Genomic DNA, 24,958 nt, shown 5'->3' with positions numbered 1-24,958 from the left:
CATTGTATAGGGAAAGGTTTGCTATATTTTTATCTGGACGCCTTAAAGATAATACATGTTCAATTGTTGCTTCACATTTTGCAAAAGAATGCTTAAAGTGAGATTGTTTTCATGTCGAAACAATAAATTTGAAAGTTGGACAATGTATAGAACATAATTTCCAGTACAAAGCATTTCGCACAGTTGTAAGTTCTTAGCCAAGTGCTGGCCTCCAAAATAGTTCAGTTGCCAGTTTACTTTATGTTAAAAAGAACCTTTGCAAACCGGCCCGTAAAATAATGGACACAGATTTCAGCACCAGGAATAGATTCAGATATCTACTTTTTGTCGTATACAGTAACTGTTAAGCATGTTTGTCTTTTATCCTGCTATACTGTCAATATCATCAGCTGGATAAAGCCTTGCCGGATAAACTTATCTATCTCCAGTCATTACGTCACATGATGACGAGCAAAACAAAACTACATATAGATGGGAAAAAGACGAATTAAACCACATTATTAAAGGCAGGATAAATCAAATACATGGTTGATGTCGGACTGGAGAAGGTTTATCTGGTTCGGTGCGAAAGTGAATCTTGGCTCACAACAGCTCGCCAAGATACACTTTCTCGCTCACCGGATAAACCTTCTCCATCCCGACATCAACCATGTATTTTCTATTTCTTTTCTGTGCTGTCTAGGTTAGGTCCGAATGTCTGAAAGTACATTTATCACATGCATCCAGCAAAACATGTTTTAAATCTTATTCCCAGACTATACAAATGTTAGAGCAAATTTCGAATCTTTGGAGCTTTTAGTGAAATTGCATTTATTCTGAAACACCACTCGTATTAATTGAATACAATATTTTGAATGATATATATTTTGTAAGATACATGTATTTGCTAATATATTCGATATAAAAACAGTCACTAAATATCCACACAAGTAATTTGCAGAAACGTTACAAATAACTTTCTCCTGTATTAAATCAGATTAATCAATCTCGTCAATTCAAATAAATAAATGTTAAAATCAAGCTAATCAGCATTTATATCATTTATATCTCAGTTTAATGAAAGAAATTATTACAAAATCAAATTAATCAATGTTAATATCTCAGATAAATAAACCGATATTGTATCATAGTTTGAGGACCTTTCTGTTTAAAATGACTGTGTCAGAGTTAAATCGTATACATATACATGCACAGTGCGTTAACTGGAGTGCAAGTATTAGTTACCCGCACTCAAGAGCATGCCCATTGATTGACTCTTTTCTGCTGGGGTTTACTTATTGTGACGGCAGAAAAAGGGAAAGCGGTTGAAATATCATATTCAGATGCTCGTTCATTGGTTACTTTTTTCTGGGAATTCATATTTTGACAACAAAAATGAATATTATTACTTGTATCAATGTTATGTATAAAATATATATATATATTATTAACTTTATTTTTTAAAATCTTACAGGTGTGTCGTCCCCACTTTACACATTTAATTCGTCATATCAGGATAACGAAGTTAAACCAAGTGAACGAAACAGTCATTTGGTGAATTTATCTGTACCTATAATACTGGAAGGGAAATCCTACAAGCAATTCTTTGTAAGTTTAGATACCTTATTCTAGATCTAGTAATAAAATTTATATTTATTTCATATACATGTTACATTCATATGCGTAACCTAACAGAAAATTCATAAGAAAATCCAGTTTTAGTTTAAACATATTTTATTTAGAAAATTTACAAACACGTATCATTTTACATTAAAATATATATTTATATGGTTTGGAAAACAAGCATAACACTTATATTAATTCATTTCTATGTTTCGACAGGCTAAGTACTACTGCATCTTTTCCCTCGCGCTTTCATAATTTGTCCAAAGGAGATTTTATATATTCACTTTAAGGTAGAAATACATTGTACCACTTAAATTAAAATGTAATAATTCTAGTTGAAAGTGCCTTGCGAACTTCAAATTGATTTGTTCGTATTAATCCTTAAACGGCTGATTTCTTATATAAAGAACAGAGAAACCTCAAAATCAAGACCACTTGTCTTTAAAGGACATATTCGGCCTCTCATTTTGATGGTCTTTGTTAACATGTGTGACTGTATAGCCAGTCAGCCACATTGTATATTTATGATGAATTGATAGCCGTTGTAAAAAGTATTAGAAGGTCTGCATAGATCGTGATTGAACATGGGACAACTGTAATTATATTGTAATCTTGTTTTTCAGATAAGTAAAGATGGTCTAGTTTTGTTTACTACTGACAAATCTGCGGTCACCTACCATGCCCAGGACTGGTCAGCGAAGAATGGTTCGCCTTTCATTGACCTGCCATTTATAACCCCTTACTATCACAATGGTCAGGCCCTCGACAGTCTGCAGGGTTACACCGGTCACGTGTTTTATCGAATTTTCGACAGCAAGAGTACTTCCGATAATATGCGTGACAAACAAAATAACCAAGAACTGCTTAATCTTGGTCGGTATATTCGAGAACAGGTGGTCGGAACTACGAACTTTGACCCGAGCTGGGCAATTGTCATCACGTGGGAAAATGTAACATCAACACGCATAATTGAGGATGGCCAATGTGCCGGAACAGTGAGGAACCCATGTCCGGTTAGTTTTCTGATTTATTATAAATTCACACAAAAAAGAATGTATGATCTGAAAGAAATCAATTAAGTAAGCTTATGGTATTACCCTAAAAAAGTAACCCAATACCTTTAGGAATAAAGCGTTTAAAAACGAGATCGATATTACGTTATGGAAATCAGCAAAAAGCTAAAATACAGCCGCTTTATTTATATTGAATTCTTTCTTTAATTATGTATGAATTTTACAGCTTTGGCCCGTTTGGTTAAGTAGAACGGTTTCCATAAGATTTCTCTGTTGATTTTTTTTTCACTGTTTATGAAGTTTATATAAATTTCTTAACAATTTTACGACACCAACAATGCAAAACTTATAATCTTTTGTCTCATACAATTTTATTTTTTAAAAACAATGTAATGTTATCGGATAATTTCAATGTACTCTACGATTATTTACTTTTTTGCGACTTTAGAGGCTTTTGATTTTTTTAAGTTTTGAAGAAACTGCATTATTAATGTACATGTATGTTTTATAAGGGAAACTGAAATCTACCTTTTTCAGTCCCATGTAGATTTACGGTATAAATGTATTTTGTGCAATAAATGAAGGATTTTATGTTTTCTTTGTATATTTCTTGTAGACCAATACGTTCCAGCTTGTTCTCATTACGGACGGAGGGCAGTCGTTCGCCATCTTTAACTATGGAAGACTGGATATGACACCGTCAAAATATTCCCAGGTATAGTTCTTTATGATATGAGAGTAATCATACTTTGTTGAGTACAATACTCAAAGCTATATTGAACGAGACGCTTGTCGAGTCCAATATAACTTTTGTAGCTATGTTTAAGTCCAATAGAATCAGTATTGTACTCAGCAATGTAAAATGACATCTTTATTTCACACGACCGATTTTTTAAAAACTTTGACTGAACTTTGTTACCTCAGGATGTTAAGGATTTGATTTGAATTTCTGGGACTCTGAAAATGAAAACAAGGTTTGACTGAAAGCAATGGACTTTTTGTACTGCGCATGAAAACTAGGCTTAATTGATAACACTTGTCCAATAGTGATCTATATTTGAAGATGATATGATGAAGACGTTTGAAGTACATTTGTTACATTTTATAGGTGTGAACTAAAATAATATCACATAAAACAAGATTATGTGATATTATCTCCTGCTTTGCGGCGTTAAAAACTTAATTATATAGCATTTACATTTGAATTACTTTCTATGTTTTATAAATGGTATATTTTTAATCTTAATTAATAATTTCATTATTTTTGAAAATAATTGCAAAAGGTCAACTTTGAATAATGTATATTTGATTTTTGATTACTTAATAACGTAATCCTAATTTTTTTAATTGGACCACATGTCAATTAAGACCACTTTCTGAATTACAACAGACTTATGCTTACTGACATCATTATTTAATATGAAAAAATAAATAAAAACTTGCTACTTTTCTAGGCAGGATTCAATGGCGGGCGCGGAACTGGATTCACAAATATTATTCCAAAGTCGAGATCGATTCAGAATATGAATCAAATACAAGGAAGTGATCTCGTAGGAAGGTTTATTTTTAGAATTTCGTCAGGGAAGATATTCCACGGAGGCTGTTCCAATGACTTATCATACAGTAAGCTGTTATTTCTATCAAAATAATGACATTTTGTAGTTTTTAAGATAATCATTATGAAATGCTCTGTCTACTGTTTGTCAAATATTAATAATTCAACGGAAAACAATATGCAATCAAAGGTCAAATACAAGAAAAGGTTGATTTTAAGGTCAAAGTAGATCTTTATATAAAAGATTTGTTGTTTCTGGTGAGACGACTTGCTTATGTTGCTCTGTTTTTTTTTTTCGATCATTTTCACTTCAGTGTCTAAATCAAATAATCACTGAACTTTTTATGAATTATAATGATTATCCAGCACGAGTTACCGTACTTGTTTCTCTGCTGCAATTAAATGTAAATCTTGTATACACTGATCAGGTGTTGGCTCAAGATTTTGTTCATAACCCTTTCAATGTTCGTCATAATTCATTTTAATATTTATTACAAATAAGTGTAATAAGTTAAGTGTTAAAGATTTTTTTAATAGATCAATTCTGTTATAGTATCTATGGTATCATTCGGAACATTTCGACGATTATTCATAACTTATCCAGATTTTGACGGAAAGGGCCGAGAAGATGAGATTGTCTATTGTATATGTATCTAGCAACTTATATACAAATGTACGTATTACTTATAACGCTGTCCTTGGTACATAGTACAAACTTGCCTTCACTATTATATTGCAGCACAACTGACCGTGAACCCAAACTATGCGGGTATGTTCGGCGGAAAGATGATCGACCTGTCTGGTCCGTGTTTTACACCCAACCAAAATATATTCTGTCGCTTTGAAGATGTAAGTAATATTTTCGTAATTGATTTTAGCTCTATGAGACGAAAATGTTTTTGAAATATCATCGACAAGCCTATTATAGTGAATTTTGTCACACATAACTTTTTTTATCTTATTCATTTGTCTCAAAATTAAATAATTAAATTTTATCCAGCCAAACTTTATCCTTTGTAGATCTACTGTTCTTTTTATTTATCTGACTGACCCATATATTAGAACGCAGCGTGGCAACTCTGTTTACGACAAATATATCGTAAGTATTCGACTTTTTCCGTCATATTGCGAACGGTTTATAGCACACAAAAAATCCTTCCTGATAAAAGCCAGGTTATATTCTTTTTCAGCCAAACCACGCCACGACTCCGTCTGAAGAAAGGGCATCATATATAAGTCGTACACGTGTAAGATGTGTTGTGCCACGCCTACTTGTGCGTGACCGCGTGATTCTTAGCCTATCAACAGACAATGGGCGGACTTACCCGTATAGTACAACTTTCACAATTGGTGAGTAGTTGATTTTGAATTTGTAACACTTTCCCTGCTGGAACTCGTGCAGTCTGATCAGGCTCAGTACTGCTGACTGACTAACTTTACTTTGCCATCTTTCCAAGTCCATTTAAGAAATCGGCAAGTTAAGGGTTTTACATTATACGTTTGTATTATTATTCTTTTGCTTTGGTTGATTTGTATGTTGATGTGCGTGCGTGCGTGCGCGTGTTTATATGCGTGCATGAATGTTAATCTTAAATCCACCTGGTAAGTCAGGTATTACATATTTGTATGCCCATACATATTTTCCAGGCAAGAATTATTGGTTATTTTCAGTACAAGAAAAAAGTATTTCATGAACTAAGAAAATAAATCAAATAATACTTAGTCATTTGAACACAAGAAAGTAAAATTGATCCAAATGTATAAAAGAACATTTTTTAAAATGATTTTTATCTTTATCTTTATTTTCTTTCCTCTCTCACAGTGTTCCCAGGAAGAATGCCGAACTCAGAACACGTGACAGCCGTATATAAGAACAATGACCTTGGATGGTACTCGCACAATCCAACAACCTTGACACTTACTTGGGATAACACGTTGCTTAGCAACTATACCAACTCTCGTGTTGACATACGTCTTATTGGATACCGCGAGACAAATGGCGAGGTAAAAAGTTATTTTTATCACTCTGATAAAAAAGTCACATGTATGTGATATATTTAAGTGAACTGCCTTAAATTAAATAAGCAATGATTTTATCAACCGGACAGTCCAAAATTTTGAAAACAAGATTGGTAAATGTCGACAGGCATTTAGATTAACGATTTCTTCCACGCGCGACTTTCCCTACATGCCTCAAGTGATTTCAACAAAACTTGAAAATTTTCCATCAAGTTGCATAATGCATATTGTAATAATTTTTATTTTGGTCATTTTTGGAAGAATTATAACACACTGTATTTTAACAGGGCATGTATACGCCACTGACCACGTTAGGTAAAGATGTCCCAGCTGGAAGAGGAACTTATGTTCTTGACCCTCAGAATTATCAGTGCAGCGGTCAAGATTGTTATAACTACGAAGTTGGACTGGTTGAGGTCAGGCTTCAAGATGATTATACGCCAAATAAACACAAGTAAGTTTTATATCTAACTTCTGAATAAGATCGTCTCCTGAAAATATTGGCAGTGACAAAATAAAAGAAGACTACCATAATTATGTTGTATTGGGTTAGTTTCCCCTTTTTATCAGTATTCAATCTTGGAGCGAAAATGTGATGAATTTTTCTGTTGTCGAACTAACATTTTAGTGGTAATTTGGCCACTTTCCAGCTTTACTTGTGGAGGAAGACCTCAGTTGCTCCTCTGTCCATCATTTAAGACACAAGAGGGCCCCTGAGGCCTACCATCGACACTCAATAAGCTAGCTGGATGGCCTCATCTCAGGAAAGAATCTAAAGTCCCTGGCAGGATTCGAACCTACAGCGATGAGAATCATGTGGTACTTTGAGATACATAAATGAAGCTTGCATTAGACTGATATTTGAAGCCCATTCTAAAAAGTCCAGAAAGTCATTATATTATAATTGAATATACATGTACTTATACATGTACATTACCCGGGTATAGGATTTATGTAAATGAACTAAAGCACTTTATCAATTCGGTGTCAGTTTAACAAACACATACAAACTCTTTAAATATATATTTACCTTAAAATTGTTTTGAATGTATTTATATGTAACCAATTTGTAGATTCTTGTCGACCAAGGCGATCCCTCTGGGATGGTATGTTCAAAACGCAATGACGGCACAACACGGCGCTGGCTGGCCGTCAAGTCTCTGTTTAAACTGGTACCATAAAGCCTTTCAAGAGATGAGCTGGACCAAAGATCTTCTTAGCTGTCCATGTTCCCTCGCCCAAGCAATGGCTGACTTCGGAAGATGGCAGCATGATCACGGATGTAATGTACAAAATGCCGAAAAGGTGGGCAACTGTTTCTACCATCAGGAGGCCGTGCATTGCGTTCGTGCCGTACAACCGGTGTAAGTTATTTCAAAAAGCTTTTTTTCTGTATCCTACAATCAGATGTTGTCTAGTAGTTTTATACAAAATACAGTGTGACTGTTCCTCTGGCTTATCTATGTTTACTGTATTGTTCATTGACTTAGCATTAACATGAACGTCTGACTGTATCGGATATACTACCCCTGTACCATTTAGTATATGAACTATGTTTCGACGTTTGATAATTCACTTGTACTTGTGTGCTTCTAAAGAACATGCTTTCTATGGAATAGGCTTATTTTAAGTGAATATTAACCCTTTGTTAGGCAATAAGTCATATGCTTAAATGCAGTATGCTGTATGTATTAAATTCTACATGTATACGATTTTCTCGAACTATAAAAATAAAGAAAGCCTCAAAAAATGTACCTGGCAAGACGCTGAGTTACTGGGCATTAGGTCTTATTTCAAACTTCTCAGCAGACTTAGGCCTATTTGTTTTGTATTGTAAGAACATTACAGCAATCTCATTCAAAGTTTTCGAATTTCTCCTTCTTTATCGATTGTCAAAAGGGGTTATAATGCAAATAAGTGATGGAAACATATTTCTTTATACCTTACACATACCAAGAACTTCTTGCTTTGATAAAGTCTCTTTTATTCGACGTTTTTTTTCCACAGCACATTTGCTGCTTGACACTGCCTTCTTTACATTTCAGGCATGATTTATAATATATGCACTTTTCTCATTTCAAAGTAACGGTGCAGGCAACCAATGTTGCTACGGTAAAAGCGGGCACCTTATATTTGCGGCCGACACTTTCCAGGGAAGTACTCCCGACAAGAGTCATGACTGGGGAGCAGCTCCTTACGGGAAACCTGGTCACGTGCCAAGTCTGTCACACTGGATTGATGACGTCGTGACGTTTTATTACTGCTGTCTATGGGACGAGTATAATTCCTGCGATTACTACATGGACGTAAGACCGACGTCTGACTGTACTGGATATACTCCACCTGTACCAGGTATTGCTATTTAAAGTATAGAATTAATTGACGTCACTTCCGATACTGGGGATAATATTTTGGGTACTGATATTAGATATATAGGCATATATACAGAAACATGTAAGTAATGACTTATTGTTTTTAATTTCTACGCAAAAAAGCTTTGTATGGCTTGATTTAGTAATGGTGAAGACAATGGTAAAGGTTTTATAGTTATTGTTAGATGGAACTCAGATTTGATGAAAATTGTGCTGTCGTATGCCCCAAGAAAATTTCGATGGCCAGTTTTTATTTTAAACCTGGTTTTACATAAAATAAGTGGATTGTGGTTAATTTAAATATATTATCGCACGAAATGACATTGTGGATATGTGCTTACGTTTATAACGACGTATAAATTTTAACATGACGTCTCTTCAATTTATTAGCTAGTGTTTATGGGCAAGGGCATGTGGCATCATTTGGAGGTCAGAAATTTCGTATGATGGGGCCAGGAGATTATACATTGTTGAAGGCTGGCAACACTGAAGTGCAGGCAAGGTTCCAGAAAAATCTCTTCCCGACGAAAAGTAAGTTCTGTTAAAGAAGCCAGTGTTCACATAACATTCATCACATGCTCATTATTTATTAATTATTTTGAAATACAGTCTTTAAAAGGTTTAAAAGTTTGTGAAATTGTGCTACTTTTACGCCTTTCTAAATTTAACAGAGTACTTTTTTCAATTTAACAGAAGGATATAAAGTTGAATCGACATTCTCTTTGACCGCCATTGCTATTCAAGACAGAGGCACTTCCGATAGAGTGGAATTGCGCCTGCGCGGACCGGAAACCAGTCACGAGTATCAACACATTGATGTCCTAGTAAATGGACAGTTTATAGAATTTAATGAGGATTCTATGAAATGGCAAGATTTCAAAGGTAATACATGTACTGTATATGTGAGTTAAATTAGATTTTGAATCTGAAAACTTCTTAGTAATGAACAATAATTAATAAAAGGAAATTTAAAAAAAATCTTGCAGATTACTATTTAAGTACAGTCATGCCTGCCATTATTTATTTTGCTGATTTTTTACCGATTTAATTCGACAGTTTAAAGGCCCATAATTCATTATACCAAAGAAATGCTTTTACTTTTATTTCTCAAAATATTTTATTTTTTTGTGTACCTTACAGTTCAATGGCCATGCCAATTAAGTTAACTGTTGCTTTTTGGCAATTAGTACAGTTACAGTAAATTAGTATTTTGAATGGAAAACAGGCTTTGTTTTTGCTATTATTATGACAAATTATTTCACATTTTGATTGACTGCTACATTTTTAGGCAACAAGCATCTGACATGCTCTAAAACATTATTCTTAAGAAATAAAAAATATTCGTTTCTGAGGAACAATGTGCCTGTAAGCAATATGTGTGTAAAACTTTTTGTTATGCTAAATAATCTGTTTTTGTTTCTTTATTCCACAGGCGTAGCTATTGTTAATACAGATCCACAAAAGGTGAAGTCTAACTTCACAGTCCTTCTTACGAATGGCATAGGGTTCCAACTTGCTGAAACATTCAATACTTTACAACTAGACCTCATGATGCCTTCAAATTCATATGTAAGTAGAAATTGAATGTCAAATATTCCTCAAAATATTCCTCAATGTTTAAAATAAATTTTTATGATAAAGCATAATTGGCAAGATACCATATATTCCCAGTATATTGGAAATTAAAATTATTATTACATGTATGTAAAATAAGATAAAGATCACATGTTAAAATGAGCATTTTTCTTGAATACATTTTTTATGTAGATTCAAGTATATATTATACGGTGTTCCGTTAGGACCATCGCGACACACACATCACAAAATTATGATGGTGATTAGTCGAAAAAACGAAACCACGATGGTGAGATGATAAGACAATGAAAAGTCGAAAGTACGGTGGTGAAAAGTCGAAAAAACGAAACCATAATGGTGAAAATATGGTTTCGTGTTTTAACCATCGCACTTTCGAACTTTTAGCTATGTACTTATCCATGTATTATTAAGGTACGAGCGAGCATATGAATATAGGATTACCGACATCTCGTAAGCTAGCTTGATAGCCTTCTCATTTTCAATTGATAAAAAAAAAAACTTTTTTCTAGTTTGATAAAAAACTTGCATCATTTGATAAAAAATAGTTTTACACATTTTTCACTTTATTTCTATTTCAAGACTAACATTTCCGGAATAATGGGCGACATTGATGGCACAAAGACCCTTCCAAATAGGACAGTATTCGACATAAACCCTGATAACAGGAATGACTTATACTACAATTATGAGCTAAAATGTAAGTTGTCCGTCATAAGTAGTCACAGGACTCGAGTCAGGTGAAGATGCGTCTTGAAATAATAAAAACAACAACAACAACATTAAGACAAACAACTAAATATTGTTATAGCTGCCTACCTCCAGATTTATGCTAATTTTCATCAAAATTTTAAAAATGTATTTGAAAATAATTTTTTGAATCGAACAACGAAAGCAGTTTTCACATTGCAAACGGTACTTACATTCCACGGAAATTACATAAAAGAGGTCGAAATATGCATTAACATGGCCCCTACTGCGTTAGTCACGAAGTAGAAAAGTGGTGATTAATATTGCAAATCAATCAAGGTACATTTTCCCTTAATTTGATTTTCATGAAATAGTTTGGCTTATCTGGATGCATGCAACTTTTGAATAAAAAGTCATATTTTACATCATCTGTTTATAGAAAAAAACGATGTCATTGTCCTGTTAAAAAAGAATGTACTTTAATCTCACAATAGGCCATTCCAAGCTGATGCAAGTTTCTTGAAATGCATTTGTTTTATCTACTTATCTACTTTATGGTCAAGAAAAGCCGACTGAATAATGCCGACATTTGCAGGATATTCTGGAATAGATTTTCAAATATTTCCTCAAGCAGTCACATTTATAAAAAATGGTTAGTTTTCACCAGAGTACATTTTTCAGTGACTGAAATAGACCCTCTCATCCGTACATTGTCATTGCTGGTTGTTTTTCTTCTTGCCAACCATGAGAGACAATCCAATAACCATACGGTGGCACGTACGTGTCTTGATGTTTTTTCTTGTCCTTACGACATTATAATATTGTTTTAAAAGATATAGTTTTGCCAGGGACGAGATTATTATTTTGTGACCACAAGGTAATGATACCACGGAACGCGATAATAATAACCTCTCGAGATAAATGCAAAAGTACACATGATACCCATGTGCCACCGTAGAAGCCAAACATTCATTCATTCATTCATTCATTCATTCATTCATTCATTCATTCATTCATTCATTCATTCATTCATTCATTCATTCACTCACTCATTCACTCATTCATTTATAGGCATATTTTTACATGGTTTCATGTTCATTTACACGAACAAGTCAACTTTGATTTGAACTGCTTCAGAATGGACTGTGAGACAAGTTTATTTTCATATATTGCAGGGGCAGTAAATGAAACAAGTAACTTATTTAGTGACATTCTACCAGCCAGGTATTCTTTCCAAGACAAGATTAATCTTTATCCAACAGAAATGTCTCGTTTGGATCGTGGATATTCTAGTTTCTGCGCAATGTCAAAAGAATGCATATTTGATGAAAGGTAAAAAGAAAAAATGAATTTAGAAAGTAATACCCGATTATCAAAATCAATGTATTGAATTTTTTTCTTTATGTATACTTTACCTGTACTTTACGGCGCGTTGTCGTGCGTCGCGTTGATGCAATGTCGCCCTGTCACTTGGCTTATAAGCCAATCCTTCGATAAGCCAATACTACGCGCTGTTTTGCGTGCATCGTTAGGGTCAGGACAACAAGACGAAAGTCCGACAATGCGACGCACAAAAGCGTTCCAAATCAGCCACCATACATTTACTATAATTATACCAATTGCCAAACAACCTAAAGAAGCAAAATATTGTTCATTTTTATGACAAATGACTAATTTTTGGAAATATTAACAAGATACTAAGAATAAAACGTCTTTGAGAAATAAAAATGATAGCATTTCTGAGGGAGGCATCATGAGCCCTTAAGTGCCCCAGTTGATCTACGTAATAAACTCAAATTTTATACTTTTTAGGCTTTTCGATCTCGGTGGAGTTCCTTTAAAGGTTTTAGACCAGTTTGTGTAAAAGCCCACCTCAAATGTCATTGTATTATTTTCATTTTATACTAAAGGTTTACGGGATCAGAAGACATTGCAGGTGCTACGAAAAGTGCTGCAGAAAGATATGCCTCTTTGAGTACCAATTTGTTACCAGGTATTATATCTGTTAAATAACTTTCTGAAAGCATAGGGTCAATTCTTGTCAGTCATTTTTATTCCAGTCAACTTTCTGACAAATCTGTTATAATTGTACTCGTAAGTAGTTTAGTATCAAAACGAATTCAACACTATAAAAATTTGCGATCCATAGTCAGAAGTTTGAGAGATTTGATCGTATTAATTTCGATCCAATGGATCACGATCCGTTTAATTTCACTCACAAGAATCACGATATATAGAATAACCGATACACAGATACATTTTTCTCACGGAAACATGGATCATTTAAGTATCAGTATTAAATATTATGTATTTAAGATAGATTCTTTTACGATACATTTTTCTTACGAAAACATGGATCAATACGTATCTTAGGTTAAAGTATCAGAAATGTATGTATTTTCAGTACGGTCTTGTGGTTTATTAAACGTCCCTCGATCTAAGAAGAGCAATTATGACTACACGATTGGTACCACGACCACTATTACAGAATGCAGAACTGGTTCTTTTTCGGGTACCAGTACATACACATGTGAAGAAACATCAAATGTAACACAGGCCTGGTCACCGGAAGTGACAGCCACGTGCGAGGGTAATACAATATTAAAATGTTGCAATCTTTCTTAATTATTTATCTTTCTTATCTTTATTAGTATCATTGAATATTTACATTCTAATCCTGTAAAATGTTAACAAACATAGAGGTGTAAACTTTGCATTTTGAGTAATCGTAAAGTTTATTTCGGTAAAAATACTTTGGTTGAAAAACAAATGTGTTTATCAGAATCAATTTTAGAATACCCCTTGCCACGCCTGAATATAATTACAGTTGTTAACAGGGATATCAAAATACTTATGCTTTGTTAAAAAACTCAAAATACTAGTAATTAGTAAATGAATAATTTTACGTATTACTTTACTTTTAAAAGACAGACCGAGTATACAACATTATAATGCAGACAGCTTAAAAATACAGCATCCATTTGCTATGCGTTTATTTCTATAGAATACGTTACACGCAAACTAGATATTGTTTTTCAAAATTTGACGGAAAAGGCCGAAAAGTTGCGACCGGTGGTATTATTATTATTATTATTATTATTATTATTATTATTATTACATAATGCAAAATATAGTAAAAAGTCCGATTATTGTGTAAACTATGGTGGCTGATTTGGAACGCTTTTGTGCGTCGTGTTGTCGCTAGCGACAGCACGACAAAGCGCCAAACGGCACGTTGTCGGACTTTCGTCTTGTCGTCCTGTCGCTAACGATGCACACCGATCGGCGCATTGTCGTGCGGCGCATTGTCGTGTTGTCGCGATGTCACATTGTCGCTCAGCTCAAATCGAAGGATTGGCTTATAAGCCAAGAGACAGTGCGACATCGCGCCGTTTGGCGTGCTTCGCTAGCGACAGGACGACAAGACGACAGAGCGACATCGCGCCGTTTGGTGCGTTTCGCTAGTGACAAGACGATATAGGTTGTGTTGTCGCTATCGACATCGCAATGCGCAAAGTATACCAAATCAACCACCATAGTAAACTGATGTGACCACCTCTCAACCTTGGGAACATCTAGCACTCATCGGATCACAACCATGTTTCTTCATATGCCACCAGCACTGGTTTGTTCTAGGAAGCGGACTCGAAAGTGATTAACATAAGTTGCAAAAACCTGTTTCTCAAACGATCTTAATTAAATATGTTTAAATCAACTGATGTGATTCAGTCAAGATAAAAGATATGTTATTTTCTACAGTTCTAACAGAATCGGCTGACATTGGCATGATTGTGGGTATAGTTGTAGCTGTCGCAGTGGTAGTTATTATAGCTATCGTTGTTGCTATTATAGCTGTCAGAAAGAGAAAAAGCAAGTAAGTGTCTACTGTCACATGTATTTAAAAATATTATCACATACCACCAAATGTTTTTATATTCCATACATTACATTATTACATACGATACGAGTACAAGTGCCCGTCCTTTGTTAGTTTGTGATGTCTTTCCAATGATAAAGTTTTGACTGCATTTTCCTCAACTATCCAAAACGTTTTTCTTTTCCCCTTGCCTCAAGGTCAATGTATATTTTTCATCCCTTTAGGTTAATGTGTATTTTTCATCCCAATGCCTTTAGGTCAATGTGTTTTTTCCATTCCCTTGCCTTAAGGTCAATGTGTATTTTACATTCCCTTGCCTTAAGGTCAATACGTTTTTTTCATCCCCTTGCCTTGAAGTCAATGTATATTTTTTTCAGTCCCGTTTCATAAGGACAATGTGTTGTTTTTTTTCGTTCCGTTGTTTTAAGGTCAACTTATATTTTTTATTTCTTGTCTTAAGGTCATTGTGTGTGTTTTTTTCTTCATTCCCGCGCCTCAATGTCAATAAGCATTCTTATCCAGTTGCCTTAAAGGCCAATGTGTTAAAGTCTATGTGTATTTAACTTCCCCTCGCCTTGTTGTTCCGTGTGTATTTACTTTTCCACGCCATGTGTACAGCGTGTATTTTACTTTCCTCGCCATGTGTTTAGTGTGTATTTTACTTTCTCAAGCCATGTGTTCATTTTGTATTTTACTTTCCCACGCCATGTGTTCAGTGTACATTTTACTTCCCCTCGTCTTGTTGTGCAGTGTGTACTTAATTTTCCCACACCATGTGTACGCCTGTACAGTGTGTATTTTACTTTCCCACGCCACGTGTACAACGTGTATTTTACTTCCCTATGCCACGTGTTCAATGTGTTTTCTTTCCCAATGTTTATTTACTCTTTCGCGACATGTGTTCAATGTTTATTGTCCGTCCCAACGCCATGTGTTGATGTATACATGCATTTCACTTTCCAAAGAAATGTGTCCAATGTCATGTTATGGAAATAATCATATTTCACTCGTCAAATATTTATTTTCATTACCACTCGATTAAAATAAATCCCGTATTTATAACCCTCTATTTGATATGTGAAATATTGCTGTTAAGATTAATGATTTGTTTATGTTATCATTTATTATTAATTATTTTTAACAACATTTAATATATAAATTTCGTGTAAATGATACTGTATAATATGTTTTTCGTTGTTGTTTCAGAAAGGCATTTTACTAGTTCTATTTAATCAGGCATTGTATCTTAATGGTTTCATAACAGTTCACTTATAATTTCAAACAAATTTCATTAATGATTTATTATCCCCGCCGAAAAGGCGGTGGGGTATATACAAATAGTCTCCATCCGTCTGTCATTCCGTCCCACATTTTTGTCCGGAGCATATCTCAAAAATTATTTGAGTTATCAACTTGAAACTTCATAGGTCGATAGATCATATTGAGGAGGAGTGCAGTGTACAAGAATGATAACTATCCTGCATAACCTTTCAGTTATTATCCCCCGCCGAAAGGCGGCAGGGGATATAGAAATAGTCTCCATCTGTTCGTCCTTCCTTCCGTCCGTCCTTCCGTCCGAGATTGTTGTCCGGAGCATATCACAAAAAGGATTTGAGGTATCGACTTGAAACTTCATAGGTGGATAGATCTCACTCAGGAGGTGTGCAGTGCACAAGAATGATAACACTACCCTTCATAATTTTTGAGTTATTGCCCTTTGTTATTTTTCATACTTAATTTTTCACCTGAGTGGAGCATAACTCGAAGAATCTTTGCAATGTCAACATGAAATTAATCATAGGTGGATTTATTTTATTGAGGAGGAATTCTGTGTGCAATAATGATAACTCTTCCCATGTAGAGGTATCAACTTGAAACTTCATAGCAGGGTAGATCTCATTGAGGAGGAGTGCAGCACACAAGAATGATAACGCTACAATGCATATTTTTCAGTTATTGCCCTTTGTTATTTTCAGCCATCAGTATTCACATAGGTTTCAAATCTGAAACTAATATCAATTTAGCCATCAGTTTTCATTACAGTACCAAATGACCTCTTAAAATTGAATAATTCTGCTCTTCTACATATATATTCTTCCAATGAGCAAACACATTCGGCGGGGGATGGCCATGTTAACATGGCTCTTGTTGCCCTTTGTTATTTTTCAAACTTAATTTTTCACCTGAGTGGAGCATAACTCAAAAAGTCATGAAACTTCATAGGTGGATAGATCTTATTAAGAAATGCTGTGCACGAGAATGATAACTCTACCCTTTATAATTTTTTAGTTATTGCCCTTTGTTATTTGCCATACTTTTTGTCCTGAGCTTATCTCAAAAGTGTTAGAGGTATCAACTTGAAACTTCATAGATGGATGGATCTTATTCAGGAGAATTACAGCACACAAGAATGATAACCTACCCTGCATTATTTTTCAGTTATTTTCCTTTGCTATTTTCAGCCATCAGTATTCACATATGTTTCAAATCTGTAATCACTTCAGCCATCAGTTTTCATTACCAAAAGACCTCTTAAAATTGAATTATTCTGCTCTACTACATATACATTATTCCAATGAGCAAACACATTCGGCGGGGGATGGCCATGTTAACATGGCTTTTGTAATTATAGAGGTGTTTCAATTATTAAAACTTTTTTTTAATATGTATGTAGATTCTGTCAAGTTTTCTTAAAGGGAATGCTGATTTTTCTTTCTTTATATGCCCGAAAAAATTTCGGGCATATTATGTTATACCCGCTGGCGTCCGTCTGTCCGTCCGTCCGTCCGTTAGCAATTTGGTTTGTTTCCGGAGCATAACTTAAGTTCCATTCGGTCCACAATATACAAACTTCATAGGATGATTGTCCATATTGGGTAGAAGACCCCTATTGATTTTGGGGTCACAAGGCCAAAGGTCAAGGTCACTATGACCTTAAAACTGAAAACAGTTTCCGGAGCATAACTTAAGTTCCATTTGGCCCACAATCTTCAAACTTCATAGGATGATTGTCCATATTAGATTGAAGACCCCTATTGATTTTGGTCTCACAAGGTCAAAGGTCAAGGTCACTATGACCTTAACACTGAAAACAGTTTCCAGAGAATAACTTAAGTTCCATTTGGCACACAATATTCAAACTGCATAGGATGATTGTACATATTAGGTAGAAGATCCCTATTGATTTTGGGGTCACAAGTTCAAAAGTCAAGATCACTATTACCTGAAAACTGAAAACAATTTCCGGAGCATAACTTATGTTCCATTTGGCCCAAAATATTCAAACTTCATAGGATAATTGTCCATATTGAGTAGAAAACCCCTATTTATTTTAGGATCACAAGGTCAAAGGTCAAGGTCACTATTACCTTAAAACTGGAAACAGTTTCTGGAGTATAACTAATGTTCCATTTGGCCAACAATATTTAACTTCATATAATGATTGTCCATATTGGGTAGAAGATATAAGGTCAAAGGTCAGGGTCACAATGATCTTTACACTGAATATTGTGGTTTCTTGAGCATAAGTTCCATTTAGCCCATAGTGTTCGAACTTCATAGGGTTATTGTCAAAATTGAATAGAAGACCCCTATTAGTTTTTTGGTCACAAGGTCAAAGGTCAGTGTCAACTGAAAACGGTTTTCGCTCAATAACTGAAGTATTAATCAACCTACAGCTTATATTGAGTAGATTAATTATATGCCCTAAAAAATTTGCTTATATTATATTATATCCCTGGTGTCTTTCTGTCCATCCGTCGTAATAAAAATTTTTTGACAAGACGGGACAGGAAATAATTTTTCGAGATTAATGTTTCATTTGATGTAGGTCTAGATCAATCACTTGTAGTCAAAATTTCAGCTTATTCTTTTTTCTCAGTTTTTTCATTTGTGAAAAATGACCCAAAATTGAAATGAGTTTCAACGCTTTTAACAATAGCAAAAGAAACAACAACAATGCGATTTTGAATTTATCTTTGAGTATATTATTTTGTCAATTATCTTTTGCATATTTTTTTCTTTTGAAGTGCTCCAGCTGATCTTTTGGGCTTTCAGATCTAAGTTGAGTTCTTTTAAAACGTGTTCCCAAATTCTACATCGTTTTGATAATTCTTTCATATTTTTTTCGATGCTCAAGAAACCTGTATTTTTACTTACTTCAATACTTCACGAGAATTTTAAACATTCTTGATATTAGTATATAATTTACATACAACTCAAATATTTGTTATCTTTATTATGACATGTATTATAGTTACGTTATACAGTGCACATTCCCGTCATGTGTTGTTGTTTGTTGTAAAAACTGGACCGGAAATTTTAATTTAAATATCTTTTCGTTCATAATGTAAGAATTTGTTCAGCACATAATAATATGGAAATTTGAAGTTTACAAGGTCCAGGTTTTATATGTGACTGTTAGATTTCACCCTTTATGTCTACACCTTCTTCAGTACCTTACGGAGCAAAACGGTGTTAAATCGTAACATTTGATTCAAGTAACAACCGTTTTGCTCCGAATAAATAATATAAAGCGGCATTTTACAATGATTTATCTCTTTAATAGTCACAAATTAAAGTAGTGTCATACAGAAGTTTCAAACGCATGCATATAAAAAAACTAACTAGATCTAATTTAAATATATTAAAGGCCCATTATGTCGAGAAAATGCTTTATATTAAATTGTATTTCTCAACTTTTAAGCTTTTTATTTTTTGGTGTCCTGTTATAATTATTAATCAGAATTTTTAATCATTGGTCAATTATCTGAAACATCTTTTGCTTTTGTAAATTACATGTAGAATAGTTAAATTAATTTAGTAATTTGTAACTGATTTGTTTACATTTTGCTATTTTTATGACAAATAATTTCACATTCAATGCTACTTTTTTCAGTTGATAAGTGTCTAACATGCTCTAAAACCATTATATAAGCATTTAAAAAAAACTCATGTTTGCCATTTCTAAAGATGAAAAAAATGTATTCATTTCTGAGGGATAAGTAATAGAAAGAGCATCGAAATACGAGGCTATCTGATTTGTACGAGGGGGCGTAGCCGAGTGTTTTCATGTTCTTTCTCTTTTGTATCATAATCAAACATAAAAACACGTTCCCTGTTGTCACAATATGAAACCCAGAAAAAAGTAACCTATGAACGAGCATCTGAATATGATATTTCTATCGATTCTCCTTTCTCTGCAGTAAACCCCAGAAAAAAATGAGCCAATCAATGCGCATGCTTTGGAGTGCGGGTAATTAATACCTGCACTCCAGTTAACACTCTGTGCATGTATATGCATACGATTTAACTTGACACATTTTCAACAGAAAGGTCCCCAAACTATGATACGTACAATGCGCCTTTAACTCTACTTTAGATGTCATCCATTCGTAAGTTCAAAGTAAAATGTCGCTTTGTGTTATATGTGGAAGGATCTATCTGAATGTATATAAACTACTCCAGAAAAAGTTTCATGATGTTGATTGACGTGCACTGTAGATGCTAGAACATTTATATAATTATATATTCATATCATCTACACTAGTGAATTAGTGCCGGTCTATACATCCGTTTTTCCTCTTACTTTTGGTGACATCAGCAGACAATAATGTTTTATTTGTAGAGACTGGAAGAGGTCTGGCGAGGCGAAGACTCAAGAAGAAGCTGTATCTATGAAAACCGCCGTGTAAGTTATGAAGGAACATTCTATAGTCAGAAAAAATGAGCGGGAAAAATGAGAGGAAAAAGAGCGGGAAATAAAGAGAAGAAAAAGAGCGGGGAAAAAGAGCGGGAAATGAAAGTAGAAAGGGAAAAGCAGACGAATCAGCATCATGTCTATATTGTGTTCAATTTGTGTATTCCCTGTTCACCTTATGTGTTGTATACGTTTGTGTTTGTTTGTGTTTAAGTGTTGTTGTTAACTTTTTTGTGAAATGATTATTGTCTTTGAATGTACACACTTTATTTGTTGTTAAAACAAATGCTTTTTATATTGTGCTAATAGCTTTTGCTGAAGTTGAGAGTGAAAGAATGTATCTTTTTTGTATAGAAATCTAACATGTTTATATAAAAACATATGACTAGTTCTTCCAATTCATAGCTCATATCCTGTCAGGCATATAAACAGACAATATGCATAATTCAACATCCTCCATTAAAATGAAATGAAAGTAGTCTCCACCAGTGGTCCTCAAATGTTACCATACTGATCAGGGGAAGTAACTGCTGTGAGCGTTTGGGACTTAATTTGTTTGGTTCTTACGCCGAATTATACACATTTTTGGGGACTAAGTAAATGTATATGTATGATAATTGTTTGGTGCCAAAGGGTCTCTATTGCTATGTTTTAAAGGGAAACCTTGAAAAAAAGCAACGATTTGTCATTAAATTGGGATAATGATTTTTTTCCATCTAACACCAAGTACTGAATGTAATAGCCAGCATACTAACAAATGCACTGCTTTAAATATTTCAAAAGTTGGATCAAAAGAGGTTATCTATGACTTTATCAGTTGTCTCTATTGTAATCAACGCGGGGTTTCAACGGTAATGTGGGGTTTATTTTCAACATAAAAATATACGAGATAAAATCAAGGAAAATATCACTTTAAACAGATTTTTATTTTGATAAAACAGGCACAATAGATAAAAAATGTTTCAGTTTAACTAAACATTTAACATCCTCACCTCAAACGTCTCAAAAACGATATTTAAGACCTGCACTTTATGTCAATGTTAAAAAATTATCGCATTTAAGTGTGCTATTTCACTTTACAGATATTTAAGTTATTTCATTGAATAATTGTATGTTTTAAGTACAGAAAAGTTTGGTGTTATAAAAAGTCGCGCCATGTCGCTTTTTGATGTCGGCGATAATAAAGTAATTGAACATACCTTAAATTGTTAAAATGTTTCATAGGTTTACGAAAAAAAAGAGGAATATCTTCTTATACTTAAAATCAAGAAATGTTGACTCCAATAAAAATCACTTATAAGAACACAGTTGAAGATATGATCATACTTAAATGAAATACTTTATTAAAACCAGACCTAACTATCAGGACTAAGATTGTTAGAGTGGTGTCGTGTAATACATCTGCGGATGTTTCTAAACTAAACTTACTTTTTTCATGTTTGAATGTTGAATTCTGCTTAACCCGGTGCTAGGGCAAGGGCGACAACTTGCACTTTCCAATACCTTCAATGAACAGGATCAATCAATCCGAGCCCTGCCGTTTTGGGCGTTCTTTACGGATTCTGTTTTTTCTGTTTTATGTTTGTTCATTCCACCAACATCGTTGTGTACCAACGATATATATTCCGTGCATGTCAAATTATCTTGATATTGTGACGTATGTACGGAGTATAAGGAATAATTCTATTTTTAGATAATCAACATTTTTTTTTAAAACCATTATATAGCTTTTTTGATACCGCTCATCTACTTATATTACCAGAAAATCATTACCATAATGTTATAACTTATGTACGAACTCTATTAGAAGCATTGCCATTTTCAAATACATGTACCATTTTACGTATTCTGCCACTATAGCTTGTTTCATATCATATATTATCTGTATTTAAATCTTAACAATTGACTTAACATTTTTGGAATAATTTGTACGTGAAAATAAAACTTTCATCTGTTTTCACAAATAAATATGTTTCTGTGTTGATTGTAGACCTTGAACAAAAAATTACAAAAAACAAAAATTGTAATTTCTTGTTATGTTTAGGATTACGGACCCTTATGTATTAATTGATGTCATATAATTTGTAGATCTTCCTACTATTTTTAGTACAAGTTTGTCACATGACAAGGTGGTTACAAATGTGACATCATTAGTTGAGAAAATTCCAATATGGCGGCTTATATACCCGTACATTGTCAAACAATGGGCAAAGAAGGGTCCGTAATCCTAGAAAGGTGTATATAACATTAAGAATGATATAAAATAGCTGGCTATTTTTCAATGTTAACAAACCCGAATTAGATCTTTTTAGCGTTATTATCTGTTTGACATATCGATAAGTATAATGAGAAGGAAACTAGAAATTATTAATAGTCTTTAGTATTTTGTTTTGCTGTAACATTTGAAAATTTGTTTAACTACACGCCATAATGACATAGCGTATGACGTTATCCAATACGTTACGTTTCATTTTTATTTTTAGAAACAGCAGGTCTGATGGTAACGATGGTAATGAGATGCATAAAGAGAGACCAGGCAACGAATATACAATATAAATCATGTCATATTTTAAAACATAAGACATTTTTATATCATATTTTAAATTATCGAATTGCGTGTAATTGTACTAGATCTACCATAAAATATTTTTTTCAGGTTATAAAAATTCTTAATTCAGAAACATCACATTGATACAAATTATAGTTATTCATATACATTGTATATTTACATATTGCCTTTACTTCTGAAATCTAAAATTTAATTTTATTGTTCATATTTTAAAACGTTGTCATCCCTATTGTCCCTTGCTTTGGATTTTTTCATATTATTGGTAGATCTAAATCATCATTTAGATAAGCAATAAAATGCAAAAAAACGTAAACTTTCTAAATGTTAAACAAATGTTTTTTCTCCGTTTCTTATTTCCATACGTTATTCTTGGTTAAATTGACTATTAATAGGCTTACATGTTCATAAATTTGTATTTTTACAGCCTTAATTTGATTTTGTGAATGTCGTAAAAAGATTTACTAACGTTGCTATGACCTCGTGTATCACATTCTATATAATGTATCGCACATGGAATGCATGAATTTCAAAAGAACAAATCTATGTTAACAAATGAAGATATGACCGAATACAAGCTCTTAGTGTGCTATTGTTGAATAGTGAGCGTATCATGATGTTTGATTTTATAAACTTTACCTTTCACTCTTAATTTTTGTCTGGCGTATTTTAGTACGGCGGTTTTCGTATTCTGATATAGAATCTATTCGCTTAAGTTTATATGACTTTAGAGTTTAAGTATGCTCTTTACCCCCAGCGACTTTTAATATTCGCGGTAACTATGGTTGCGCAAAAGTTTATCACCGCGAAAATGCCATCCTGATGAAAAACGCGAAATATTGTTTCTGCGAATGTTTATAAGAGTACAGTAACTGTTATCTACATAATGCTTATAATAGTTAACAGTATTGTCTATTTAAATACAATTTTTTTTTGCTTTTTTTTTAAAATTCAAATACTTGTTTATTTCATCTGTCAGTATCATATGGGCGATAATGCCCCAACTAGCAAAACACGTGGTCCCATATATATGCCAGGAATTGCAAAGGATCCATATGGGGAGATTTTATATGGGTCCTATAAGGGGACAATGTCTGTCATTAGGGTAAACTATTAAATTAGAGTAAGAGTACGTTACACATCCAAAAAGTGTCCTTCAGTAACATATATTTGCAGGGTAATTATCAAAGTCAATAATTTTATCATACTTATTATGTAGTAAGATGGGACAAAGAAATAATTTCTAATTCATTTAAAACCAACAACTCACATACAAAAAAAGAAATGTGTAAATGTGGGAAGCAACTTTTGGATCTCCCTGAATGATGGTGTTTTTTTTTGTAATGAATGATACGTGTTAATATAAGAAATATTGCAGACATAATTTGAATTTATATTTGTGTCTGTGAAAAATTGCTACTCATGTACTACAATTTAGTATTTGCTTTTTTTTTCATTATTTGCTCTTTGTATATACATGAAGGTCTTCATTGTACTGTTACATAGTAGATTAGATATGACACATTTTAGAAATTCTTTAGTATCCTTTTCAGTATCTTTTTTTTTAATGTTGTATTATTGTGTATATATAAATATATTATGACTAATAAAACAATTTGAAAATACCTATTGATTTTAATTTTTTATCGACCGTTCTTATGCAGTACTTATAATTCAATTATAGTAATAATGTATGGTGGCTGATTTGGTACACTTTGCGCGTTGCGTTGTCGATAGCAACAACACAACCTATATCGTTATCGCCATGTCGTCATGTCGCTAGCGAAGCACGCCAAACGGCGCATTGTCGTGCGGCACGCTGTCGCAATGTCTTCCTATCCTTTGCTTATAAGCCTATCCTTCGTTTTGAGGCGAGCGAAAATGAGACATCGTGACAACACGCCACACGACAACGCGCCATTTGGCATGCATCATTAGCGACAGGACAACAAGACGAAAGTCCGACAACG

The 24,958-nt window shown here is 33.6% G+C and overlaps 1 protein-coding gene across 2 annotated transcripts in view; it reads left to right on the top strand.

The window, feature by feature from the left end:
- LOC132723375 (sushi domain-containing protein 2-like) overlaps positions 1–24,615 on the top strand; it is a 31,254-nt gene extending 6,639 nt beyond the window's left edge. Inside the window, exons 2-21 of one of the 2 annotated variants that reach the window (XM_060708079.1) lie at positions 1,454–1,587; positions 2,229–2,618; positions 3,235–3,333; positions 4,073–4,241; positions 4,913–5,022; positions 5,364–5,523; positions 5,996–6,177; positions 6,480–6,646; positions 7,266–7,556; positions 8,276–8,544; positions 8,955–9,095; positions 9,258–9,446; positions 9,997–10,133; positions 10,740–10,857; positions 12,023–12,179; positions 12,758–12,840; positions 13,252–13,437; positions 14,607–14,721; positions 20,351–20,413; positions 22,906–24,615. In XM_060708079.1, the coding sequence (XP_060564062.1) occupies positions 1,454–1,587; positions 2,229–2,618; positions 3,235–3,333; positions 4,073–4,241; positions 4,913–5,022; positions 5,364–5,523; positions 5,996–6,177; positions 6,480–6,646; positions 7,266–7,556; positions 8,276–8,544; positions 8,955–9,095; positions 9,258–9,446; positions 9,997–10,133; positions 10,740–10,857; positions 12,023–12,179; positions 12,758–12,840; positions 13,252–13,437; positions 14,607–14,721; positions 20,351–20,413; positions 22,906–22,978 (3,233 nt within the window). In that variant the 3' untranslated portion in view covers positions 22,979–24,615. The remainder of the gene's footprint in view (positions 1–1,453; positions 1,588–2,228; positions 2,619–3,234; positions 3,334–4,072; positions 4,242–4,912; positions 5,023–5,363; positions 5,524–5,995; positions 6,178–6,479; positions 6,647–7,265; positions 7,557–8,275; positions 8,545–8,954; positions 9,096–9,257; positions 9,447–9,996; positions 10,134–10,739; positions 10,858–12,022; positions 12,180–12,757; positions 12,841–13,251; positions 13,438–14,606; positions 14,722–20,350; positions 20,414–22,905) is intronic. The other variant, XM_060708080.1, reaches the window with a different exon arrangement.
- The last annotated feature ends 343 nt before the right edge of the window (positions 24,616–24,958 follow it).

This window comes from Ruditapes philippinarum, unplaced genomic scaffold (genome assembly GCF_026571515.1).
Source record: "Ruditapes philippinarum isolate M1 unplaced genomic scaffold, ASM2657151v2 ctg2367_1_1_1_1, whole genome shotgun sequence".
NCBI classification, from domain to species: Eukaryota; Metazoa; Mollusca; class Bivalvia; order Venerida; family Veneridae; genus Ruditapes; species Ruditapes philippinarum.
The sequence above is the reverse complement of the archived record's forward strand: the minus strand, read 5'-3'. Positions and strand labels throughout refer to the sequence as shown.